The 18,967-nt window shown below is 55.4% G+C and overlaps 1 protein-coding gene across 1 annotated transcript in view; it reads left to right on the top strand.

Moving 5' to 3' along the window:
- The first annotated feature begins 8,540 nt into the window (after positions 1 to 8,540).
- COL18A1 (collagen type XVIII alpha 1 chain) overlaps positions 8,541 to 18,967 on the top strand; it is a 19,298-nt gene continuing 8,871 nt past the window's right edge. The window contains exons 1-12 of the mRNA XM_029959588.1: positions 8,541 to 9,654; positions 13,928 to 14,472; positions 17,148 to 17,228; positions 17,315 to 17,374; positions 17,548 to 17,686; positions 17,786 to 17,889; positions 17,978 to 18,004; positions 18,092 to 18,262; positions 18,351 to 18,377; positions 18,466 to 18,528; positions 18,642 to 18,728; positions 18,852 to 18,905. Coding sequence (XP_029815448.1) covers positions 8,541 to 9,654; positions 13,928 to 14,472; positions 17,148 to 17,228; positions 17,315 to 17,374; positions 17,548 to 17,686; positions 17,786 to 17,889; positions 17,978 to 18,004; positions 18,092 to 18,262; positions 18,351 to 18,377; positions 18,466 to 18,528; positions 18,642 to 18,728; positions 18,852 to 18,905 — 2,472 coding nt within the window. The remainder of the gene's footprint in view (positions 9,655 to 13,927; positions 14,473 to 17,147; positions 17,229 to 17,314; positions 17,375 to 17,547; positions 17,687 to 17,785; positions 17,890 to 17,977; positions 18,005 to 18,091; positions 18,263 to 18,350; positions 18,378 to 18,465; positions 18,529 to 18,641; positions 18,729 to 18,851; positions 18,906 to 18,967) is intronic.

The following is an 18,967-nucleotide window of genomic DNA, read 5'->3' as shown; positions in this document are numbered from 1 at the left end:
TTAGGAGCCTTTTCTTTTCTCTTGGGTGCTTAAAACAACAATAAATAACATCCCAGCCCAGTGAAATAGGCCGGTGACAGCTGCAAGGAAGGGAAGATGTTGCTCTGCTGATTTATGGGGCTTTTTTTTTTTCATCTTCACAGGTCACTGATAGCATTTGTGGAATTGGCTTTGCTGCAGGAAAAACTGGTTTCCAGCTTTCCCGTTAGGAAGAAGCTTCTGCTATCATGTAATTAAAATGCAGAAGAAAATAAAATACAGAAAAACCACCCCAGGGCAGCTACTTGTGGTGCTCATAGCTGGGTCCTTTGTCAGCTGTGTGTGTCCTCTGCCTTGCTCTAACCTTGGCTGTGCTGCTGCAGCCTGTGGCAGGAAAAAAAAATGGCACTTTTTGCCATTTCTCTGGGCTTTCTGGGTCATGCACCAGCCTGCAAAGGCAAAAAAGCATTTACATTTTGACCATGGGAATGTTTTAATCCATCTTGAGGCATTTCCAGGGTTTTTTATCACGTTATCTGAGCTGGGGCTGGCACCAGGCTGGCCTCCTGTTAGGCAGGGAATGTTGGGATTGTGACTCCTCTACCTCATAAATAAGAAATGATGGATTTGACTCTTCCCCATCTTCTTGCAGTAGGACAGCAGCTGCCTGCAGGGTTTCATCCTGGGGGTTCAGGGTCCCCAGAGCTTTTAAGGAAGGAAAGAAAACCCTGCCTCTAGGATTTTTTATTTTCTTTTTCCAGAAAGGATTCACTGCTTGGACTTGGATATTTGAGAGGTGAATATTTTTTCATCTGGGATGGTGATGGGTGTCACCTCACTGGGGATGGGGGGAAAGACCCCCCCTGCTTTTTGGGGCACCTTGAACTCCAGTTGTGGTCATCAGGAACAAAACCATCCCAAATCACACAAGATCGTTGAATCACAGAATGGTTTGGGTTGGAAGGCACCTTAAAGCCTGTCTCGTTCCACCCTCTGCCATAGGCAGGGACACTTTCAAGTAGCCCAGGTTGCTCCAAGCCCTGTCCAACCTGGCCTTGGACACTTCCAGGGATGGGGCAGCCACAGCTTCTCTGAGCAACCTGTACCAGGGCCTCACTACCCTCACAGGGAAGAACGTCTTCCCAATATCCTGTCTAACCCTGCCCTCTGGCAGTGGGAAGCCATTCCACCTTGTCCAGGCACTGCAGGCCCTTGTCCAAAGTCCCTCTCCAGCTCTCTTGGAGCCACTTTGGGCACTGGAAGGGGCTCTAAGGTCTCCCTCTCTGAAGAGACTCAAAACCCACTTGGACATGATCCTGTGCAACTTGCTCTAGGTGAACCTGCTTTAGTGGGGGGGAATGTTGTATTTGATGATCCCCAGAGGTCTCTTCCAACCCCAACCACTCTGGGATCCTGGGATCCTGTGAATGATGCCGGGTGAGGCTCACCCAGCCTTTCCAGCCCGCCCCCCCTTTGAACCCTCTGGTATGTGAATTTTTGCTGGTGTCAGAGGGTCGGCGGCAGCAAAATCCCTCCCGGTTAAAGGGTGGGAATACCAGTGTGTGCAGCTTGGGATAATTACCAGTTGTCAGCAAAACAATAGTGGCATTGTAGGGCAGGAGCAAAGGGAAAGGGCCCCTGTCTTGAGCGTAATGTTACTTTTCTATTTATGTTGCCATAGTCTTTGCTGAGAAATGGCCCTATTCTCTCTAATCCTCCCCTTCAGGCATTCCTGCTGGGCTTTTCTGTGTGGTTTGGGTTTTTTTTTTAACCCTTATCATCCCAGAAAACAGCTTATGGGGATCCATCTCTGTGGTGCTGTTCCGCATGCATGTCCTTGGCCCGTGGCATTGTGCCTGTGGGCTGGCCAGCTTTGCTTTGGGATGCTGATGCCTGGGATGGTGCCTGACTGTGGCATCATCCCTTCACTCAGGAGGGGGCAAACCTGTTCTGGAATCTCCTTCTTCATGCAAGCAGGAGCCCAATTTACACCCCTCCTTGTTCTTGACATCTGTCAGGTGGTGAACTCCAGTGCATTAGAGCTATTTACTGATGTTGTATTTTGCTTTAAGACGGAGTGACTTGTAAAAAAAGGGAAAAATTTGGTCAAATGATGGCTCTGGTTGTTGGTTGGAAAGGGATGATGTGTTTTCTGGCATCATCCGGGTCCTGTTGGCTTTCCCCAGCACTTGCATGGAGCAGCAAAGTATCACCAACCTGTTTGACCCGTTTAGTATCCATCTCCAGTGGTGCATGGAATTCCTCAAAAGATCTAAATTTTCCTGCTTAAATACTTGCTCTGTCCATGGAGACATGATAGGGAGAGGGGGATTACAGCCTTGGCTGACATTAGGTTGTCATCGCTCATCTTAATTCCCAGGTGTTCAACTGATTTATTTTTCCCTTTAATGTTGGGACATGCTGGGGAGTTCAAGGGCTGGGTGAGGCTTTCTCTGTTTAAGTGGCCCCTCATCCAGGCTGCTAATGACCCCAACATCCACCCCTAAAGGGCCTACTGGGCATCTCACCCCCTTGATTCCCCAGTTTGGGGGATCAAAAGGTCTGGTGTGAAACGCAGTGCCCCACAGACAGCCCTGGGATGGGATGCAATGGGATGTGACGACAAAGCAGGATGGCCAAACTCGTTTGCCTGGCGCAGAGGAAACTTTGGAAGGAGCCAACGCTTTAGAAATGCTGCCAAAGTCAGCAGCACAGGCAAACTATTGTCTGAGGAGTGCAAAGATGTGGAAGGACCATGGAGCAGACACGGAGTCTTATTACGAGCACAGCCGGGGGCTTCCAGAGGCTCCAAGCTAAACAAAGTCGCCGGCGCTGCAGGAGGGCAGCACTGACAAGACCCAGGCTGGTTGGATGAGCTGAAATCCAAAACCAAAACCCCCTCCCGGATCCCCCTTTTCCTGTCCATTCCCTAACAAAATAGCCTTTCTCACCACCTGGCCCCTCAGCAACCACGTTAGCTTGGATTTTGTTTGCTGCACGCTGTGCTGAGGGTGAGGTTAATGACCTGCTGAGTGGTTTCCCTTGCTGTAAATCCAAGTTGAGGCTCTGTGAAGCATCCACAAGCTGTGGCAGTTGCCTCCTGCAGCAGCATGGACCAGCTGGCACCCAGCATCCCTGGCTGGTGGCAGATGCAGGACGGATGCTGTTCCACAGGATGGAGGCTGTACCGCTCTGTTGTAGCTTGAGGTACGCTGTCATTTGGTAGCTCTTCTGTACTTTGGTGAATTCGGTTTTTTAAGCTGTGTTGGTATTTTCTTCAGTTCTGAAGTCCTGGAAAACAGCTGGGAATGGGCAACTCCCAGTTTTTGTCGTGCAGGCTTCAAAGTTGGCGCGGGATTACTTGCTGACAGTGTCTGTTGCTCTGTGACATTGGAGGTTTAATATCCAGTTAAGAGAATCAGCAAGGCTGAGGGGCCTCATTGGCTTGGAAGGCTTTGTTTGAGCTCTAGGGACATGTATGCTACCTGGGTGCCTTGTCCTTCTCTGATTTTCAGGTAGGGATGGCATTGACGTGGATCATAAATCCTCTGTCCTATCCCTCATCTCCCCTCGTCCTGCCACACAGCATCTGCCTGCGAGCCAGGATGCTGAGTGCCCTGGTCTCCCTGTATTCCCAGGAGGCCTGGGGGTGGAGATGTCCTGCCTGTCCCTCATGGAGACAGCAGCTGATCCCCCCTCCATTAACTGGTGTAGACTCCCATGCCTGCCCTGAGGGTGGTCACCAGGCGAGCCCCTTTGGCTTCATGCTGAGGCAAAAATGCCAGGAATGCGATTGAAATTTGGGGCTTCTCAGGAGTATCTCCCAGGCTGAGCCAGGACCTTGGTGGGGGGTGAGGAGGTGAGTCTTCCCCCCTCCGAGGAGCAATTAGTCTGCAAGGTGATTTATTAACGTGGAGGAGGAGGATGATGGGGGGGTCGCATTCCTTCCCTCACCTCCCAAACCTTAGAACCTTATCTCCATCTGGGGGCTGTCGTTGGCCCCTGGAGGGAGGCAAGTGATGGGAAGCAGAGACCTTGGCCCCTGTGGAGGGAGGATGGGAGGGACACTGGTGGGACTGGGGGGATACAGGTCACCCCAAACTCACCTTGTGTTTTAAAGACCTCCTTGCACCTTTAAAGACCTCCCTTGGATTCTGCTGTGCCCGGACATTGATGGCCCCTCTCCACCATCCATTCCCCCTAGGGCATCTCAAAAGGGACAAAGGCACCCCAGCCCCAGTTCTCTGCTGCCTTGTCCTGTTCATGCTGATGGGGCAGAGAGGGGCAGCAGCATCTCCTGGCTGTGCCTCATCTAGCTCTGCTCAGTTTGGGAGCAGGAGGAGGACCTGGTAAGGTCTGGGCACGGCCACCGTGCTTTCCCCCGGGGTTATTTGATGGCTCCCCTAGGCAGTCGTGACATTTTCATGGTTTATCTTATCGAGGAATTTGCCGGGAGGATGTTTCTGGCTCTCCGTGAGTAAATGTTTAGGAATGCTGCTGTCCCGGGGGCTCCCTGGTGTTGCACAGCTAGAGGCTGTGGGGGGAAATGCTGGCCCGAGGGCAAGTCCTGGCAAACCGGCACCTGTGTCAATTCTGGGGCTGTGGTGGTGCTGTCACTCCTGCCTGCTTGGCCCCGTGCATCCTTATCCCCTGCCTTCGCCTTTCCCTGGCTGAGCGCCCGTCCATGGGCTGGGTCCTGCTGCCTCTCTCCAAGGGCTGGGAGGTCAGTGGCTTGGGATGTGGCAACATCCTCAGCATGCGTCTCGATGAGGGCCTTTTAACTGCTGTCTGGGTTTTTAGATGGAGAATGGATTAAAATCCCAAATGTCATTGGGATTTATAGATGCCATCTGCTGCTGACAGTCCCTGAATTTTTCTGCTCAGTGCACGAGCGCTCCCACCTCCAGCATCCTGGCTGTGCTGCTCTCAGTTTTCTTCCCTTCCTTTCCCTTCCTTTCCTCTTTCCTTCCCCTTCTGTTTTTCCTTCCTTCCTTCCAGCTGTACCGCTGTCAAGGTTGTGCTGGTGTCAAGGTTTCCTTCCCTGGGGGGTGTCTTACCCTCTGTGGCTCAATCTCTTGGCATTAAAACTCTTTCTGCAGCTGCACTTCATCTTTTGGGGCTCAGGATCTGAACCTGGGGTCCCCCCGTGGTTTGTGAGGCCCTCCCCAGAGGTTTGAGCAGCGGGAGGAAGGAGGCTGCAGATGACAACCCCTCACCTGCGCTCTCTGCCCAGACCTCAGTGAGCTCTGGGCTGGTGGCCCAGATGGCCACCGGGATGGGGCATCACCGGGATAGGTCCAGCAAAGTGGGATGTCCCGAGGACGCTCCTGCGCACTACTCGGCCTGAGGCTCCCTCTGCTGTCCGTCTGTCTGTCCATCCACTAGTTCATCTGCCTGTCTATCAATCTGTCCATCTCTGCCCACCCAACTCTTGCTGGGGAGTCCTCGGGCTGTGGAGGGGGGAATTTTTGAGCTGGGCTGGGGCAGGGTCCCTGTCCACTCCCAAAATCCTGCAGGGAGCCACCCCAAGCTGCCGGGGTCGCTTGAAACGTGCTCACTTGGCCCCACTTTGGCCCCTAGAGAATATCATCAGTGTTCTTTAACTATGGATGGGATGCTGCAGGTCTGAAATCTGCATGACAGGCTCTTTTTTCCTCTTTTTTTTTCTCCTCTCTTTTTTCTCTTTCCCTACTTTTTTCCTCTCTTTATCTTTTTGTTTCCCTCTCTTTTCATTTCTCTTCCCCTTCCCCTTTTCTCCTCTCTCTCCTTGTCTCCCTCTCGTTTCCCCTCTCTTCCCCTCCCTTCCTCCTCCTCTTGTTTTTCCTATTTTCTCCTTTCTCCTCTCTTTTCTCTCTCCTTTCCCCCTCTCATTTTTTCCTTCTCCAATCTCTTTTTTCCTCTTTTCTCCTTTCTCCCAACTCTCTCCTCCACCTCATTTTTCCCTTCACTTCTTCCAACTCTCTTTTTCCACACTTCCCCTAATCTCTTTTTTCCTCCCCTCTCCACACTTTCCCCCCACCATTTTCCTTTCTTTTCCCATTTTCCCCTCTCTTTTTCTCCCTCTCTATTCTCCTGGGACAGGACCAAGCCCTCAGTGCCTCAGGGCAACCTAATCCTCCTTTTCCAGATGGACTGTGCTGCACCACCAGATGCTTCACAGCCTTGGGAAGATGCAGCCAGTCTATTTGGGAGGGTACTGGGACCAGAATGAGGATCCAAATTTGCTTTTAAAGAAGTTCAAGGTTATGACGTGCTGGCAGCAGCATCCTGTGGAGTGTGCAAAGTGCTTTTTAGGAGCCTTCAGCCTGGAGGAGGCTAAAACAAGGGCTTTTCCCTGCTCTTTTCCCTGCAAACCAGCTGCCATGACTTCTCCTTGGGGAAATACTTCTCCAAAATATTTCACCAGCTGGCACATTCCGAGTGCCTGGCTGCTTGGTCAGTGGTGGAGCTGGGTGCGCTGGGTCCAGACGCTCTAGTGCCACCTGTGGCACCAGTCCACCCTCTTAAGTGCCCATTTTGGAAATCCCAAGTCCCTTATTTTGGGATGCCCCAGCCCTGGCTCCTCCCCTGGGACCTGCCGACATGGAGGTGTGCAGTGAAACGAAGATCATTGACTTAACGAGGGCACCTCACGGGATTGCTGTTCCACTCCACTATCATGAGCTGCCTAATCCCAATAAAAGGGAGAAATGGGAATTTTTCTGGCTGGCCATCTGCACACGCTCGAGGTACCCCAGCATGGTGCTGCTGCCGAAATCCTCCCGGCTGAGATGAGGCAGCTCATCGGGGCGCATGATGCTCCCCACTGGCTCCAGAAGGCAGCTCTGGGGGGCTTGGATCACATCCCTGCTGCTGGCTGTCACCCTACTTATCCCCCCCCCCCCCCGAGTTTTGGGAAGAGCCTGTGGGAACACCAAGCTTTTCCATCCCACCAAGTGGGAGAGGAGCAGTAGCCATTCATACCCCTCTTGGGTGTGCCAAGGACACAAGGGTGTGGGGGGGTCCCATACCATGCTGTGCCACCGCGCCCTGGCCCCAGGGTGGCAGAGCCGGGCGCAGCAGGGTCCTGTCCAAACACGCCAGGGAGGGTTGGCAGATGCCTGGCTTCTCTCTTCAGGTTGATGGGAGCACAGGAGCTTCGGAAGGAGGGGGGCATGTGGAAACTCTGATATACAGACAAAACTGCGTTCCATGTGGATCAGCGGTGGGCTGTTCCGCAACAGGCGCCCCTAACAGCATCAGTCATGGGGCAGGCTGTTGGCAACAGCATCCAGCTCCCATTTTAAGGGGAAATCTCACCCGTTTTGCTTAAAAGGCAGTGTGGGAAATGTTGTGTAAAGCAAAATGGACATCTGAACATTGGTTTCGGTGATTTTCCTGGATGTTTTTAAACCAGAGCAACAGGAGAGCTCTACGCTGTAGGACCATGTTGCGGCAGACTGTGACTTTCCCGGTCATGGGGCCAAGGAGAGCCAAATTTGTCACCTCCCCATCAACATCCCTTCTCAGGGACACTTTTTGAGCCTTGAAGGTGACTTGCCCGGTGTCACCACGGCAGTGTGGGCTGTGGGTGTGCTCCATCCCTGCAGGGGACCAGGGGCTCAGTGATCCCCAGGAACAGGGGGCATTGTCACCAGAGTAGGACAATGCTGATATGGCAAAACAGGCTGGATGAGTGTATTTGGGGGGAAATTTTTTCAGCTGAGGTGAAGAACAATTAAATTTTTGGGGGTGTGGGAGAGTCCCAGTGCTGCCTGGAGGGATTTGTGTCCCGGGCTCCAAGAAAACTTGTGATTGGAAAACTTGTGATTGCTCAGACCTGGCTTGGAGACATGTCTGGCGTGTGATGCCTGTTGTGGGGGGGTTGCAAGTGCCCCCCTTTGCTGTCCTGCGACAGCACCTGGGGGGTCCTGGCCCTGTAACTGAGACAGGAAAGAGGCTTTAAACACTTGACTTTTGGGACTCGTTGTGTTTCCGGCCAGTGGAAATATTGGAAATGTTTTCTGGCTTTTTTTTCCTTCCTCGTTCTGTTTTGCTCTGAAGTTATAACCTTTTCCCGAGCCCTGGAGCAGGGTGTCCCACCGAAACTGGTGGCATCCATGGGGGCCACGTCCATGCATGACCCCACCAGGTACAGCTGTCGATTTAACCAGAGCCGCCCAAGCAGAGAGAGAGGATTTAGGATTTTCTGGGCAGGAAGGAGTTAAACAGCTGGCAGCAGCTGCTGGAACAGCTAGTAGGGTGCGTCTGAAGGCTGGCTTGGCTCCCAGAGGTTTTGGGGGACTCAGGTGGGTCCCCAGCCAGGCGGCGGAGTCCCGGAGGGGCTGTGCCGGGAGTGGGAGGTTGGCGCTGGGGAGAGGAGGGTTTAGCGAGGCCGGCGGCGGCGGGGCCACTCCTCCCACTGCTCCGCTCCGGTTTGAAAGGTCGAGTGCTGGAGCTTGGGAGGAGAAAGCGATGTGAGTGCTCCGGGAGTCTGGCTGGGGCAAAACTCCTGCCTCTTTTCCCTCCTTTCCTTCCTCCATTTTGCTCTTGGAGGCAACAGAGCTCCTTTTCCCTTTCCAATGGCCCAACCTTCCTTGGGGTTTCTGCTCCTCCTGGCTAGCTGCTTCTCCTCCTCCGAAACGCAATTCCTGGACTGGATTTGGGACAGCACAAAGACCACTGGAAGCCCAGCAGCACCCAGCAAGGGAATCCCAGCCTCAGAGCCACTACCCTCAGCGGCAGCTCCTGCTCCCAGCCTGTCCCCAGGGACATGGGGTGATGAGATGGTGAGGAATGTCACCACCCCACAGCAGCAGGAGCCAGATCCTGGTACAGCAGTGCCTACGGGTGAGGGGACCGCAGCCAAAACCACAGAGCAGTGGGACAGGAATGTCACAGGGCTGATGGAGAGCACGGCACAGCCCAGCATCGCTCCTCCTCACAGCACCTCACCTGCCCCTGGGCAGGATGTGGTCGGCAGCTCCACTGAAGACCCACAGCTGCCTGGAATGGGGACCACCAAGGACATGCAGCTCCTGGGATCAGGGACCACTGAAGACCCACAGCTCCTGGGGTTGGGTACCACCAAGTCCCCACAGCTCCTGGGGTCAGGGATGACTGAGGACCTGCAACTCCTGAGGATGGGGACCACCAAGGACCAGCAGCTTTTGGAGTTAGGTACCACTGAGTCCCCACAGCTCTTGGAGATGGGAAGTACAAAGGACCCACAGCTCCTGGGAACAGGGACCACTGGGGACCTGCAGGTCCTCGGGGCAGGGAGCAACAAGGATCTGCAGCTCTTGAGGGCAGGGACCACCAAGCACCCACAGGTCCTGGGGATTAGGAATACCAAGGACCCACAGCTCCTGGGGACATGGACCACCAAGGACCCACAGTTCCTAGGGATGAGGACCACTGAAGACCCACAGCTCCTGGGGACAGGGACCGCCGAGAATCTGCAGCTCCTGGGGATAGGGACCACTGAGGACCTAGAGCTCCTGGGGATGAGGAACACCGAGAACCCACAGCTCCTGAGGACAGTGACCACTGAGGACCCACAGGTCCTGGGGAGCACTGAGGACCCACAGCTCCTGAGAACAGGGACCATCGAGAACTCGGAGCTCCTGGGGACAGGGACCCCCACAGCAATGGAGACATGGATGTCCTTGCAGAGACCAGGAGGTCCCCAGCCAGGTAGTGCCCCTTTTCCTTTCTCACCAGGTGACAGTACCCATAAGCAGGCAGTGCCATTCCAGGACCCCGTGGCACAACCTCCCCATCACCACCGTGAAGCATCACCGAACCTATGGCACGGCACTGGCCACCGGGGGCTGGCCCTGACCAGCACGAACAGGAGCCAGAGCTCCCCCTTGCCTAACCAGAGGGTGGATAATGGTGTGAATCCTCCTCTTGCTGATAACTCCAGTCCTCTTGAGTTCAATTTACTAACTGCCACTGCACGGCTCTACGGTAGTAATGGCATGGGGCTCCCATCCTTCTTTCCTGGACTGATGCCAGCTGCCAGCCATTGCCTGCCCATCCCAACCCACCTGCCCTTCTGCAGCGTACTGGGCACCAGCCATGTCCGATTGCCAAATTACCTCCGCCACAGCAGCGAGGAGGAAATTCGGGCGGCTTTGCATGAGTGGGAGGGGCTGCTTGAATCACGGTGCCATCGCTACCTGGAGTGGTTCCTCTGCTTGCTGCTGCTCCCCGGGTGTAGTGCCTCAGTCCCTGTAACCCCCCCACCGTGCCAGGGCTTCTGCGAGGCCGTCAGAGACCTGTGTTGGACTCACTTGGCTGGTGGGCGCCTGCCTCTGCCTTGCGATGCTCTCCCTGAGGAGGATGAAGGGTATTCTTGTGTCTTTATTAATGCTTCTGCAGGTAACGTGGCTGGGTGACATCCTTGTGTTGTGTCTCCCCTCCCAAAACTGCCCCCAGGCGCTGAGGGATGCTGCTGCCTTGTCCCCATGGGATGCTGCTGAGTCCAAAACCGCTTTCCATGCAGCCTTGGCTTTTTCGGAGAACCAGCAGGTTTTGACTCCCTCCACAAGGCTGAACATTACCCCTGGTGAAACACAGTGTCCTAGTGGTCAGGACAGGAGATGCTCCCCAAGAACATCATGCTGGCATTCAGGGCTGGTTTCCCAGTGCCACAGTGCTTTGGGGTGTCCATCCTGGGATTGGGACACTTGGAGACCTGGCATCTCCCCGCGGGAGCAGGGGAAAGACCTCTGTCCTGTGGCCACCCAACCGCAGCACCATGGTGGTGAGGAGATTTCAAGGTGACCCGTGGCCGTGCGGGCACGCTCCCCCCTCCTGGAGCAGCCCTTTACTTTGGGGTTAATGATTCACCCGACGGCTAATGTTTGATCCCTGCCTGCTCAGAAAAGCAGGAGAGGTTACTTCACCTCCAGCTTAGTCATTTGGTGGTTGTGACCTTTCTGTGTGTCAAACGGGGGGGACCCAGACGTGCCTCTGGGGCAAGGGAGTGAAGGGACAAGAGGGAGGTGGGGTGCGAGGGAGGTGGCTGGTGCCTGGAGAAATGCACATTGGGATGAAAGCAGGAGCTCCCCTTCCCCCCCGCAAATTCTCTGAAAGAGGCTGTGTTCCCATGCCGGCCCCGTGCCCTCGGGTGATAGCCGGGAGATGCCAACGAGGAGCCAGAGGGGCGTTGGGGGGTTAGGGGGGAGAGAGGAGGGGGTAGTGGCAGACAAGGGTCCCACACATGGTCCTCTCAGTGTCAAAGAGTCTCTGTTTGCTGGGGGGATGCAGTGGGACCATGGGGATGCTCAGAGGGGAGGTGCATGCCCATCCAAGACTGTGCCATAGTGTCTCAGATGGGCAGCGTCAGCAATGAGTGGGGGCTGTGGTGCACCCCATGGAATGACTTGAGATGCTCCTGCATGCTGGAGGTCCCCTGCATCTCAGCTGGGATGGGATGTGCAGGGCCACGCTGGCAGCCTTGGCTCAAGCTAGCCAGGAAAGTCATGGCGGAGCGGGATGGTGGCTTGGAGCATCCCGGGGACTTTTCCAATGGCAGAATCACTGCAGCAAGAGACATCCCCACAGCCATCTCTTGCCAGAACCAAACCTGCAGCTTCTGCCATCTCTCCATGCTCCATGATAGATGCTGCCGGTTTGCCACAAGGATCATGGACTGCAATATTTGGGCTCTGGATCTCTTTTGGAAAAAGGAGGCATGGCCTGAAAGGTTTGGTGGATGAGAAGGGACACTTGGCTTTTGGAGGGGAGCAGGCATTTGAAGGGGTCTCCACTTACTCCTCTGCTCCCCAGTCCCCATGCGGCCTCTGCCTGCTGTCACTCAGGGAAAGGGTGTGTGTCCTTTTGCTTTGGGAAGTGCTGGCACCCAGCTCCCACTCCAGACTCGGGGGCAAGTGGCGTGTTTGGAGAGGAGGGAGGCTCCCAGAGCTCCAAGGGGAGCGTGGTTGAAAATTACACTGCTAACAAAAGCCTCTTTCAGCGTGTCCCCCATCATCCCGAGCCCTGGTGAGGGGACACAATGACTTGTCTGGCTGCAGGAATTGCAGCGCTGGCTCTTACACCCATGTGGATCCCCGGGAGGAAGCTCTGGTTTCCTTTTCCCCTAAAGCTGCTGAGAATTTGGCTTCCTCCAACACCAGATAAGCTCTATCCCTGCATCCTGGCATTTGCAGTTAGAGCAAGCTTGTGGGGGGACCTGAGCAGGGGGTGACTTGTGGGTGGGTGCCAGTCTGAGTCTGAGGGAGCCCCACTTGCTCGCCCCATCATTTTTGGTGTAGGGCTGTACGCATCTGAGAGTGAAAGGATGCCAAGCTTCAGGATCCAGAGGTTCACCTCCAAGCAGATTGGGGATGCCCTGTGTGGAAGCCTGATCGCAGATGAGGGGGCTAGAACTGGTGGAAGACCGGGAGTGAGGTTTTCTCCCAGTCAGGTCAGTTTTGGGATGCCAGGCTTGGGAGGAACTGGGGTCTTGGGGGAGCAGGGTGGATACTGAACAGTTTCAGAGTTCAGAAGAGGATCAGTGGGTCTGGGGTCTGGCAGAGTAAAAATTTGCCCCCACCTTTAATTGGTGGCATTTCTAATGTCCCCACTGCTAGGTCCCTGTCACAGAGGTGGCACTGGCATTGGAACTTGGCAGCAGGGGCAGACTGGGAATGCTCCATGTCCCTCAGGCTTTGGAAGAGGCACCCAGGTTTTCATCACCATCCCAAGAGATGTGTTTTCCTTCCAGGCTGGGCAAGGCTGGACTGATTCCTTCTTTCTATTTTTTTTTAGTTTATTTTTTAATGGGTTTTTTTTTAAGAGCTCTGGAGGACAATGCCTGGTTCTAGAGCTGGGTGGAGGTTCCTGGCTGATCCTCCTAGGTTCAGCCCAGGATACACATCTAATTCCCCCATCGCTCACATGAAAACTAGGAAAGGAGTTGGGGACATTGAGTTGCCTCAGCTCCTGCTCCTGGCTCAGGATTGGGCCAAAAATCAGCACTGAGCATTTGTTTCATTTCCAGTGCAGATCCCTCAGCTGTTTCAGAGCCAGGGTGGTTGGGTTTCCTCACTCCTAGGAAATGAGAGGTTAAAAAGCACCCGGCATGTTCACTCCCATGGAGCTGGCACTGACCCCGAGCAGTTGACATAGGAGAGGAGGAATCCAGCACCCAGTGTGTGGGCGATGAGGATGTGCTTGCTGCCAAAACAACGGGAGCTGGCGGACAGACGGCCAGCTCACCCTGACCAGATGTTCAGCTGCATCGGGGAGGAGAGACGGTCTCCAGCAGAACTTCCCTAATTCTCTAATTCTCAGTAGGAGTTGGGAAAGGAGGCGACCGCCAATTGAGAGCATCTGGGAAGCTGACGGGGCACGCTGGCTTGAGCCGCGTTCCCAGGGTGTTGCAAGGGGATGGTTCTGATTTATTCCTAGCAGGGCTGACCCTAGGATGCTGTTCCAGGATGATGTGAGGGGTCACTGTGACCCCAGAGCAGGTATGGGTGCAGCACACTTCCTCAGGGCTCCATGGTTGTTCAGCATCCTGGTGCTCCAGCAACATCCCCCTAACGTGGACAAGATCCCTTTGGTTTTATCCCATCCAGGGAACTCTGAGCAACCTGGTCTAGTGAAAGGTGTCCCTGCCTATGGCAGGGGAATTGGAATTAGATGATTTTTTAAGGTCCCTTCCAACCTAAACCATGCTATGGTGTCCCAACTGCAGTTGGAGGGCCAGCTGCAGGGATTGGGTGGCATTTTGGGAGTCACATCTGAATGGTCTGATGGGAGCAGCTCAAGGTTGCTGCATTGGCCAACTCACAGCCTGAAGGAAAATCTCGGTCCCTGGGGAGGGAGAGCGGAGGGAGCCACTGAAGAACTGCATTTGGGGGAGGTGTGGCCAGGGGTGTCCTCCCAAGGCACCTTGTTGAGTGACCATCCTTGCGTGGCTGGTTGTGACCATCCCCTTCCTTTCTTTCTGCAGAGAACCTGAGTGCCGAGGTCAGCCTCCTGGAGCTCATCGGAGACCCGCCACCGGAGGAGATCCTCAAAATTTATGGCCCTGACAACAACCCTGGCTATGTCTTCGGTCCCAACGCCAACACGGGCCAGGTGGCCCGGTACCACCTGCCAAGCCCTTTCTACCGGGACTTCTCCCTCCTGTTCCACATCCAGCCCACCACCCCCCGGGCCGGTGTGCTCTTTGCCATCACAGACTCCTCGCAGAGCATCATCTACGTGGGCGTCAAGCTCTCGGAGCTGCGGGCAGGCAAGCAGCAGATCATCTTCTATTACACGGAACCGGGCTCGCCCAGCTCGTATCCGGCAGCCACCTTCACCGTGCCCACCTTGCTCAACCAGTGGACGCGCTTTGCCATCAGCGTGGAGGAGGATGAAGTCATCCTCTACTTGGACTGCGAGGAGCATGAGCGGGTCCGGTTTGAGCGCTCCCCAGACGAGATGGAGCTGGAAGATGGCTCTGGGCTCTTTGTTGCTCAGGCTGGAGGGGCTGACCCGGATAAATACCAGGTAAGGCCTTGGGTCACCCCAAGGTGCATCTCCAAGAAGCCTCGAGAGACATAACACCGGCTGTGCCTGTTGAACTGTCCTTTTTGCCTGGAAGACAACCAGAGGCCACACTCGGTGTGTGTCCCTGGGGAAGGGGACACCTGAAATGGGCGAAAAGGTGTCTTGAGATGCCTCTAATTTTATCGTCTTGGGGCTCACCAAGGCAAAGCTCTCGAGGTGGGCTGGCAGGAGGACATGGGGTTGCCCTACAGCAGCCACCGTTGCCCGTCCCTTTTCCCAGCAAACTCACAGAGCCTCTTCAGATCTCACTATTGCTGAAAATACCCAACTCCTTTGGTAGAGGAGCTGCCTTGGCTGGGAAAATATCTCTCTTAGCTGGAAAAAATGCTTGGGCTGGAGTATATCTTTGTTGGCTGATGCTGAGCAGTATCTCCAGGAAGGCTTTGGAGAGTGAGGAGGGATGTGATAGCTCAGCCCGTGCTTTGAGCAGGACTCATGTTCTAGATAAGGTTTATGGAAAGTGTGGGGAAAATACTCAACTGACATGGAAATCCCCTACAGTGCTTGAAGAGAGGAATGTTCAGGTTTCTCCTGGGTTGAGCAGGATTTGCCTAGCAACAGAGGCTCTGCCGAGGGGGGCATTACTCTTGAAGTTTTGCAAAGTACGTTTCTGAGCTTAAACATCATCTTGACTGTGCTGCCACATTCCCAGTTGAATGGCTTTGGTCTGGGAAAGCTCCCCCGGGAAAGGGTTAATCATTGAAGGGCTACAGACTGGTGTGCACTGGGATTCAGGCAGATCCCTTGAAGAGCCACTTTTTGCCCTTGAAGAGCAATTTTTTTGCTCTTGAACATGCTGGGAGGGCCAGGTCATGGCCCTGGAGGAGCTCCTCTCCCCAGCTGGAGGCGGTTTGGCACCATATGGAAGGCAAAGCAACAGCTTGGAGCAGAGCAGACCTTTTAGCAGGTGATGCTCCCAAGCTTGCCAAACCCCTTATCCCATGGCCCACCCCCGGTTTTCCCATGGGGAATAGCTGGCCATCGAGGGAAGGAGGCTGGACCGCTTTGGCTGGATGAGAAGGGAGCAGCATCTGACTGCCTCGTGGTGTTTCCATCGCTGCCCAGCCCTGACTCGCGTTATCTGGAACTAACAGGGCATCGAGCAGATTAAAAGCTGGCCCCGGGTCAAGCCTCAGGATGAGCTGCTGGCAGGCAGCTGGAGGGGTGTCCTGGCATCTCTGCTCCTTCCAGAGTCACCTTTGTGTCAGTGGCATGGAACCTGGGGGGCAAAGCCTGCGGGTGATGCAGAAGCCCGTGGGACAGCACTTACCCAGAGGGTAATGGGGTCCTAGATGGGGTCTGGCAGGAGCGTTTGTTTGCAGCTGGATGTGGCACTTGGGGACATGGTTTAGTGGGGGACCTGGCGGTGCTGGGGGAATGGTTGGACTTGCTCCTGCAGGGCTTTTCCAGCCTGAATGATTCTGTGATTCTGTGGATTCACTGTAAGATCTACAGTGCTGCTGCCCCCTTTATTGGAGCAAACAGTCTGAAAAAGGGCCCCTATAACCATCCCTCATGGGAATGCCTCAGTTCAGGGCTTGGAACTGGATTGCTTCCAATGCCTCTGGCAAGCCCCAGGTTTCAACCTCGCAGCCCCTGCCCAGCACCACCAGCATGGCTTGTCAAGCCACGTGCCAGACCTGGCACCAGGTGGGCTGAGAAGAGGGAGGGGCCAGGACCCGGCTAGCCACCCAGCAGTGCTTTTACAGGGACCTTTTTAGCTGTGCTCCTTGTTTCTCTTCTTCCAAGGGTTCCCTGCCCCATGCAAGGACCGCTGGCAGGCCCTCGTCCCTGCAGCCCACATTTTGTATTTCCTAGGATAATCTGCACTTCCTTACTGTTTATTTGAATTTTGCAAGCACTATGTGCATCCAGGCCACTTGTTTATACAAGAAATCACCACAAATCCCTTCCTAAGGATACAAACCCCTGTAGCATCCTGGTCTCAGCTGGGGAGGGTGTGTGTGTACCAGCCTAAACCTCACAGCTCCCAATGCAAGTGGGGTCAGCCAGCACATCCCAGAACCCAGCTTAGGTCCTTGCTGCTGAGGTGGGACACAGGGGTGCTGCTGGGGATGTTGCCAGGATGGGATGCCACCCATCCCTCTGATCCTGGTGGGGAGGACCAAGGGACCATGGTGGGAAGCAAGCTTGGAAAGGGGAGATAATTCCCCCTTGGTGTCTCTTCTCTGGGCAATTCACCTAAAATAATATTTGGGCTGGCTTGAAAGCACAGCGTGCCGTGTCCGGGCAAGGAAACATAATGGGCTTGAGAAAACAAGGATCGGGGCAGTTGCAGTTCAGCCAGGCTAGCTGTGACATTATAATGTGAATACATTATAAGTAGATTAAGTTAAAGATATATAACAACTATAATGTATTACAAATATATTTTTATACATAATAAAAATTATATAAATTCCTCTTGCGAGCAAATGCCCCCAGTTGGGTGGTGACCTCATCCAGCTGCTCGCACTGTTGACAGCGGATCTCATCCCTCCCTCTCCTCCCACTTGAGGACACGGTGGCCAAGTGGCACAACAGGTCACATCATGGCAGAGTGGCTTCGTGACGTATCTCTCTGTGTCACCCATCCATCCATGGTTTCCTTCCAGGGGGTCATTGCTGATTTGAAGCTGCGAGGGGACCCGCGGGCGGCAGAGCGCCAGTGCGAGGAAGAGGAGGATGACACGGAGGTGAGCGCTGGCAGCCCGAGTGGGGCAGGCTCAGGGAGTGTCCCCCACCATGCCCCCAGCTCACCTCTCATCCCTGCTCCACACAGCTCTCCGGTGATTTCGGCAGTGGGGCAGAAGGTGGACACCAACCCTCAGGGAAGGTCGGGGTGAGTTGTTGCCCACAGGTGTTGCACTCAGGGCGGCACCTCAGAATTTCAGTGGGATGAGGGCCCTCCGTGGTCAAGGTGATGGGATGCTTCATGGTGTCCCGGCACCTGTTCCTTATGGGAAGGCACTGGGAGGTGAACGGCACCGCGGTGTCCCCTCGTTGTTGGCACAGGGTGTCCCAGGGCTGGTGGATGCTGTCCCTGTCACCTCTCCCCCCGTGGCGGGGGGCAGCGGGCCAAGGAGCAGTGGGGGGTCCCCGCAGCAAGCTGAGAGGACCAGAGCAGAGGAGACCCTGCGGGTCTCCATGGGAGGTAATTCCAGCAGCTTTCCCCTTCCCAGGGGCACGCAAGTGGGGAGGTGGTGGCGTGGCCATCCCCAAGCACAACTGGCTCCCTTTTCCTTTCTGACAGGCACCGGCCCCAAAGGTGAAAAGGGGGAGAAGGGCGAACGTGGCTTGAAAGGGGACTCAGGGACTGGTGGTATCATGGGGACAAGCAGTGTCAAGGGCCAAAAGGTGAGTGAGAGCATGGTCCCTGGGGACTCGAGGGTGTCAGTGACATGTCCATGTTTGACACCTGCTCCGCTCTGTTTCTGATCCTCAGGGGGAGAAGGGAGACCTGGGCATCAAGGTGAGCATTGCTGGGTGAGCTGGGACAAAACCTGAGGCTGCCACCTCAGGGATGTGCCACCCATCCCCATCTGCCTCTCCTCCCCAGGGCAGTGCTGGATTTGGCTATCCTGGCTCAAAGGGCCAAAAAGGGGAACCGGGTGACCCCGGCCCACCCGGGACCCTCTCTCGGCACACCGATGGTTCAGTGGTGGAGCAGGTCACTGGTCCCCCAGGGCCACCAGGGAAAGATGGAGCCCCCGGCAGGGATGGCGAGCCCGTGAGTTGAGTCCCCCATCCCTGGGGTGTCCCTGTCCCCCCACCCTACCCACCTGCACACTGACCTGTCTCCTCTCTGTCATTCCTAGGGAGATCCTGGCGAGGACGGCAAACCTGTAAGTGGCGGGGGGGATGGTAGGTTGATGGGGGACAGCCACCCCCTTACCTTGCCACCTGCTGACCCCACCCTGCTCCCCTTCACAGGGTGATATGGGGCCCCAGGGGTTCCCCGGGATGCCAGGAGAGCCGGGTCTGAAGGGGGAGAAGGTGAGTGCCAGTGCCGGTGTTGGGAGGCAGCACATGACACATGCCGCTGCCTCCTGTTCCTCTCACTGTCAGCTTGGCTGCACCCACAAACTGTGCTCTCTTGTCTGTGCCAGGGTGACCCAGGCATGGGGCCAAGGGGACCCCCTGGACCACCTGGCCCCCCAGGACCACCAGGACCCTCCTCCAAGAATGACAAGCTGGTGAGTGCCCCTTGGGACACAGGGGTCTGAGGGGGATCCATCAAGCCCCAGAGGTGAGGGATACTGCTGACAGCCCCTGGGCAGCCCCCTGTGCCTGACATCACCCTCCTGCTTCTCCTTCAGACCTTCATTGACATGGAAGGCTCTGGCTTCGGCGGTGACCTGGAGAGCCTGCGGGTGAGTGGGGGTGAGTGCCTGCCCTGCTGGCCGGGAGTGGGGGGACACCCTCAGCCATGGCC

Source organism: Manacus vitellinus, unplaced genomic scaffold, assembly GCF_001715985.3.
Source record: "Manacus vitellinus isolate BGI_N305 unplaced genomic scaffold, ASM171598v3 scaffold_20_pilon, whole genome shotgun sequence".
NCBI lineage: Eukaryota > Metazoa > Chordata > Aves > Passeriformes > Pipridae > Manacus > Manacus vitellinus.
The sequence above is the reverse complement of the archived record's forward strand: the minus strand, read 5'-3'. Positions and strand labels throughout refer to the sequence as shown.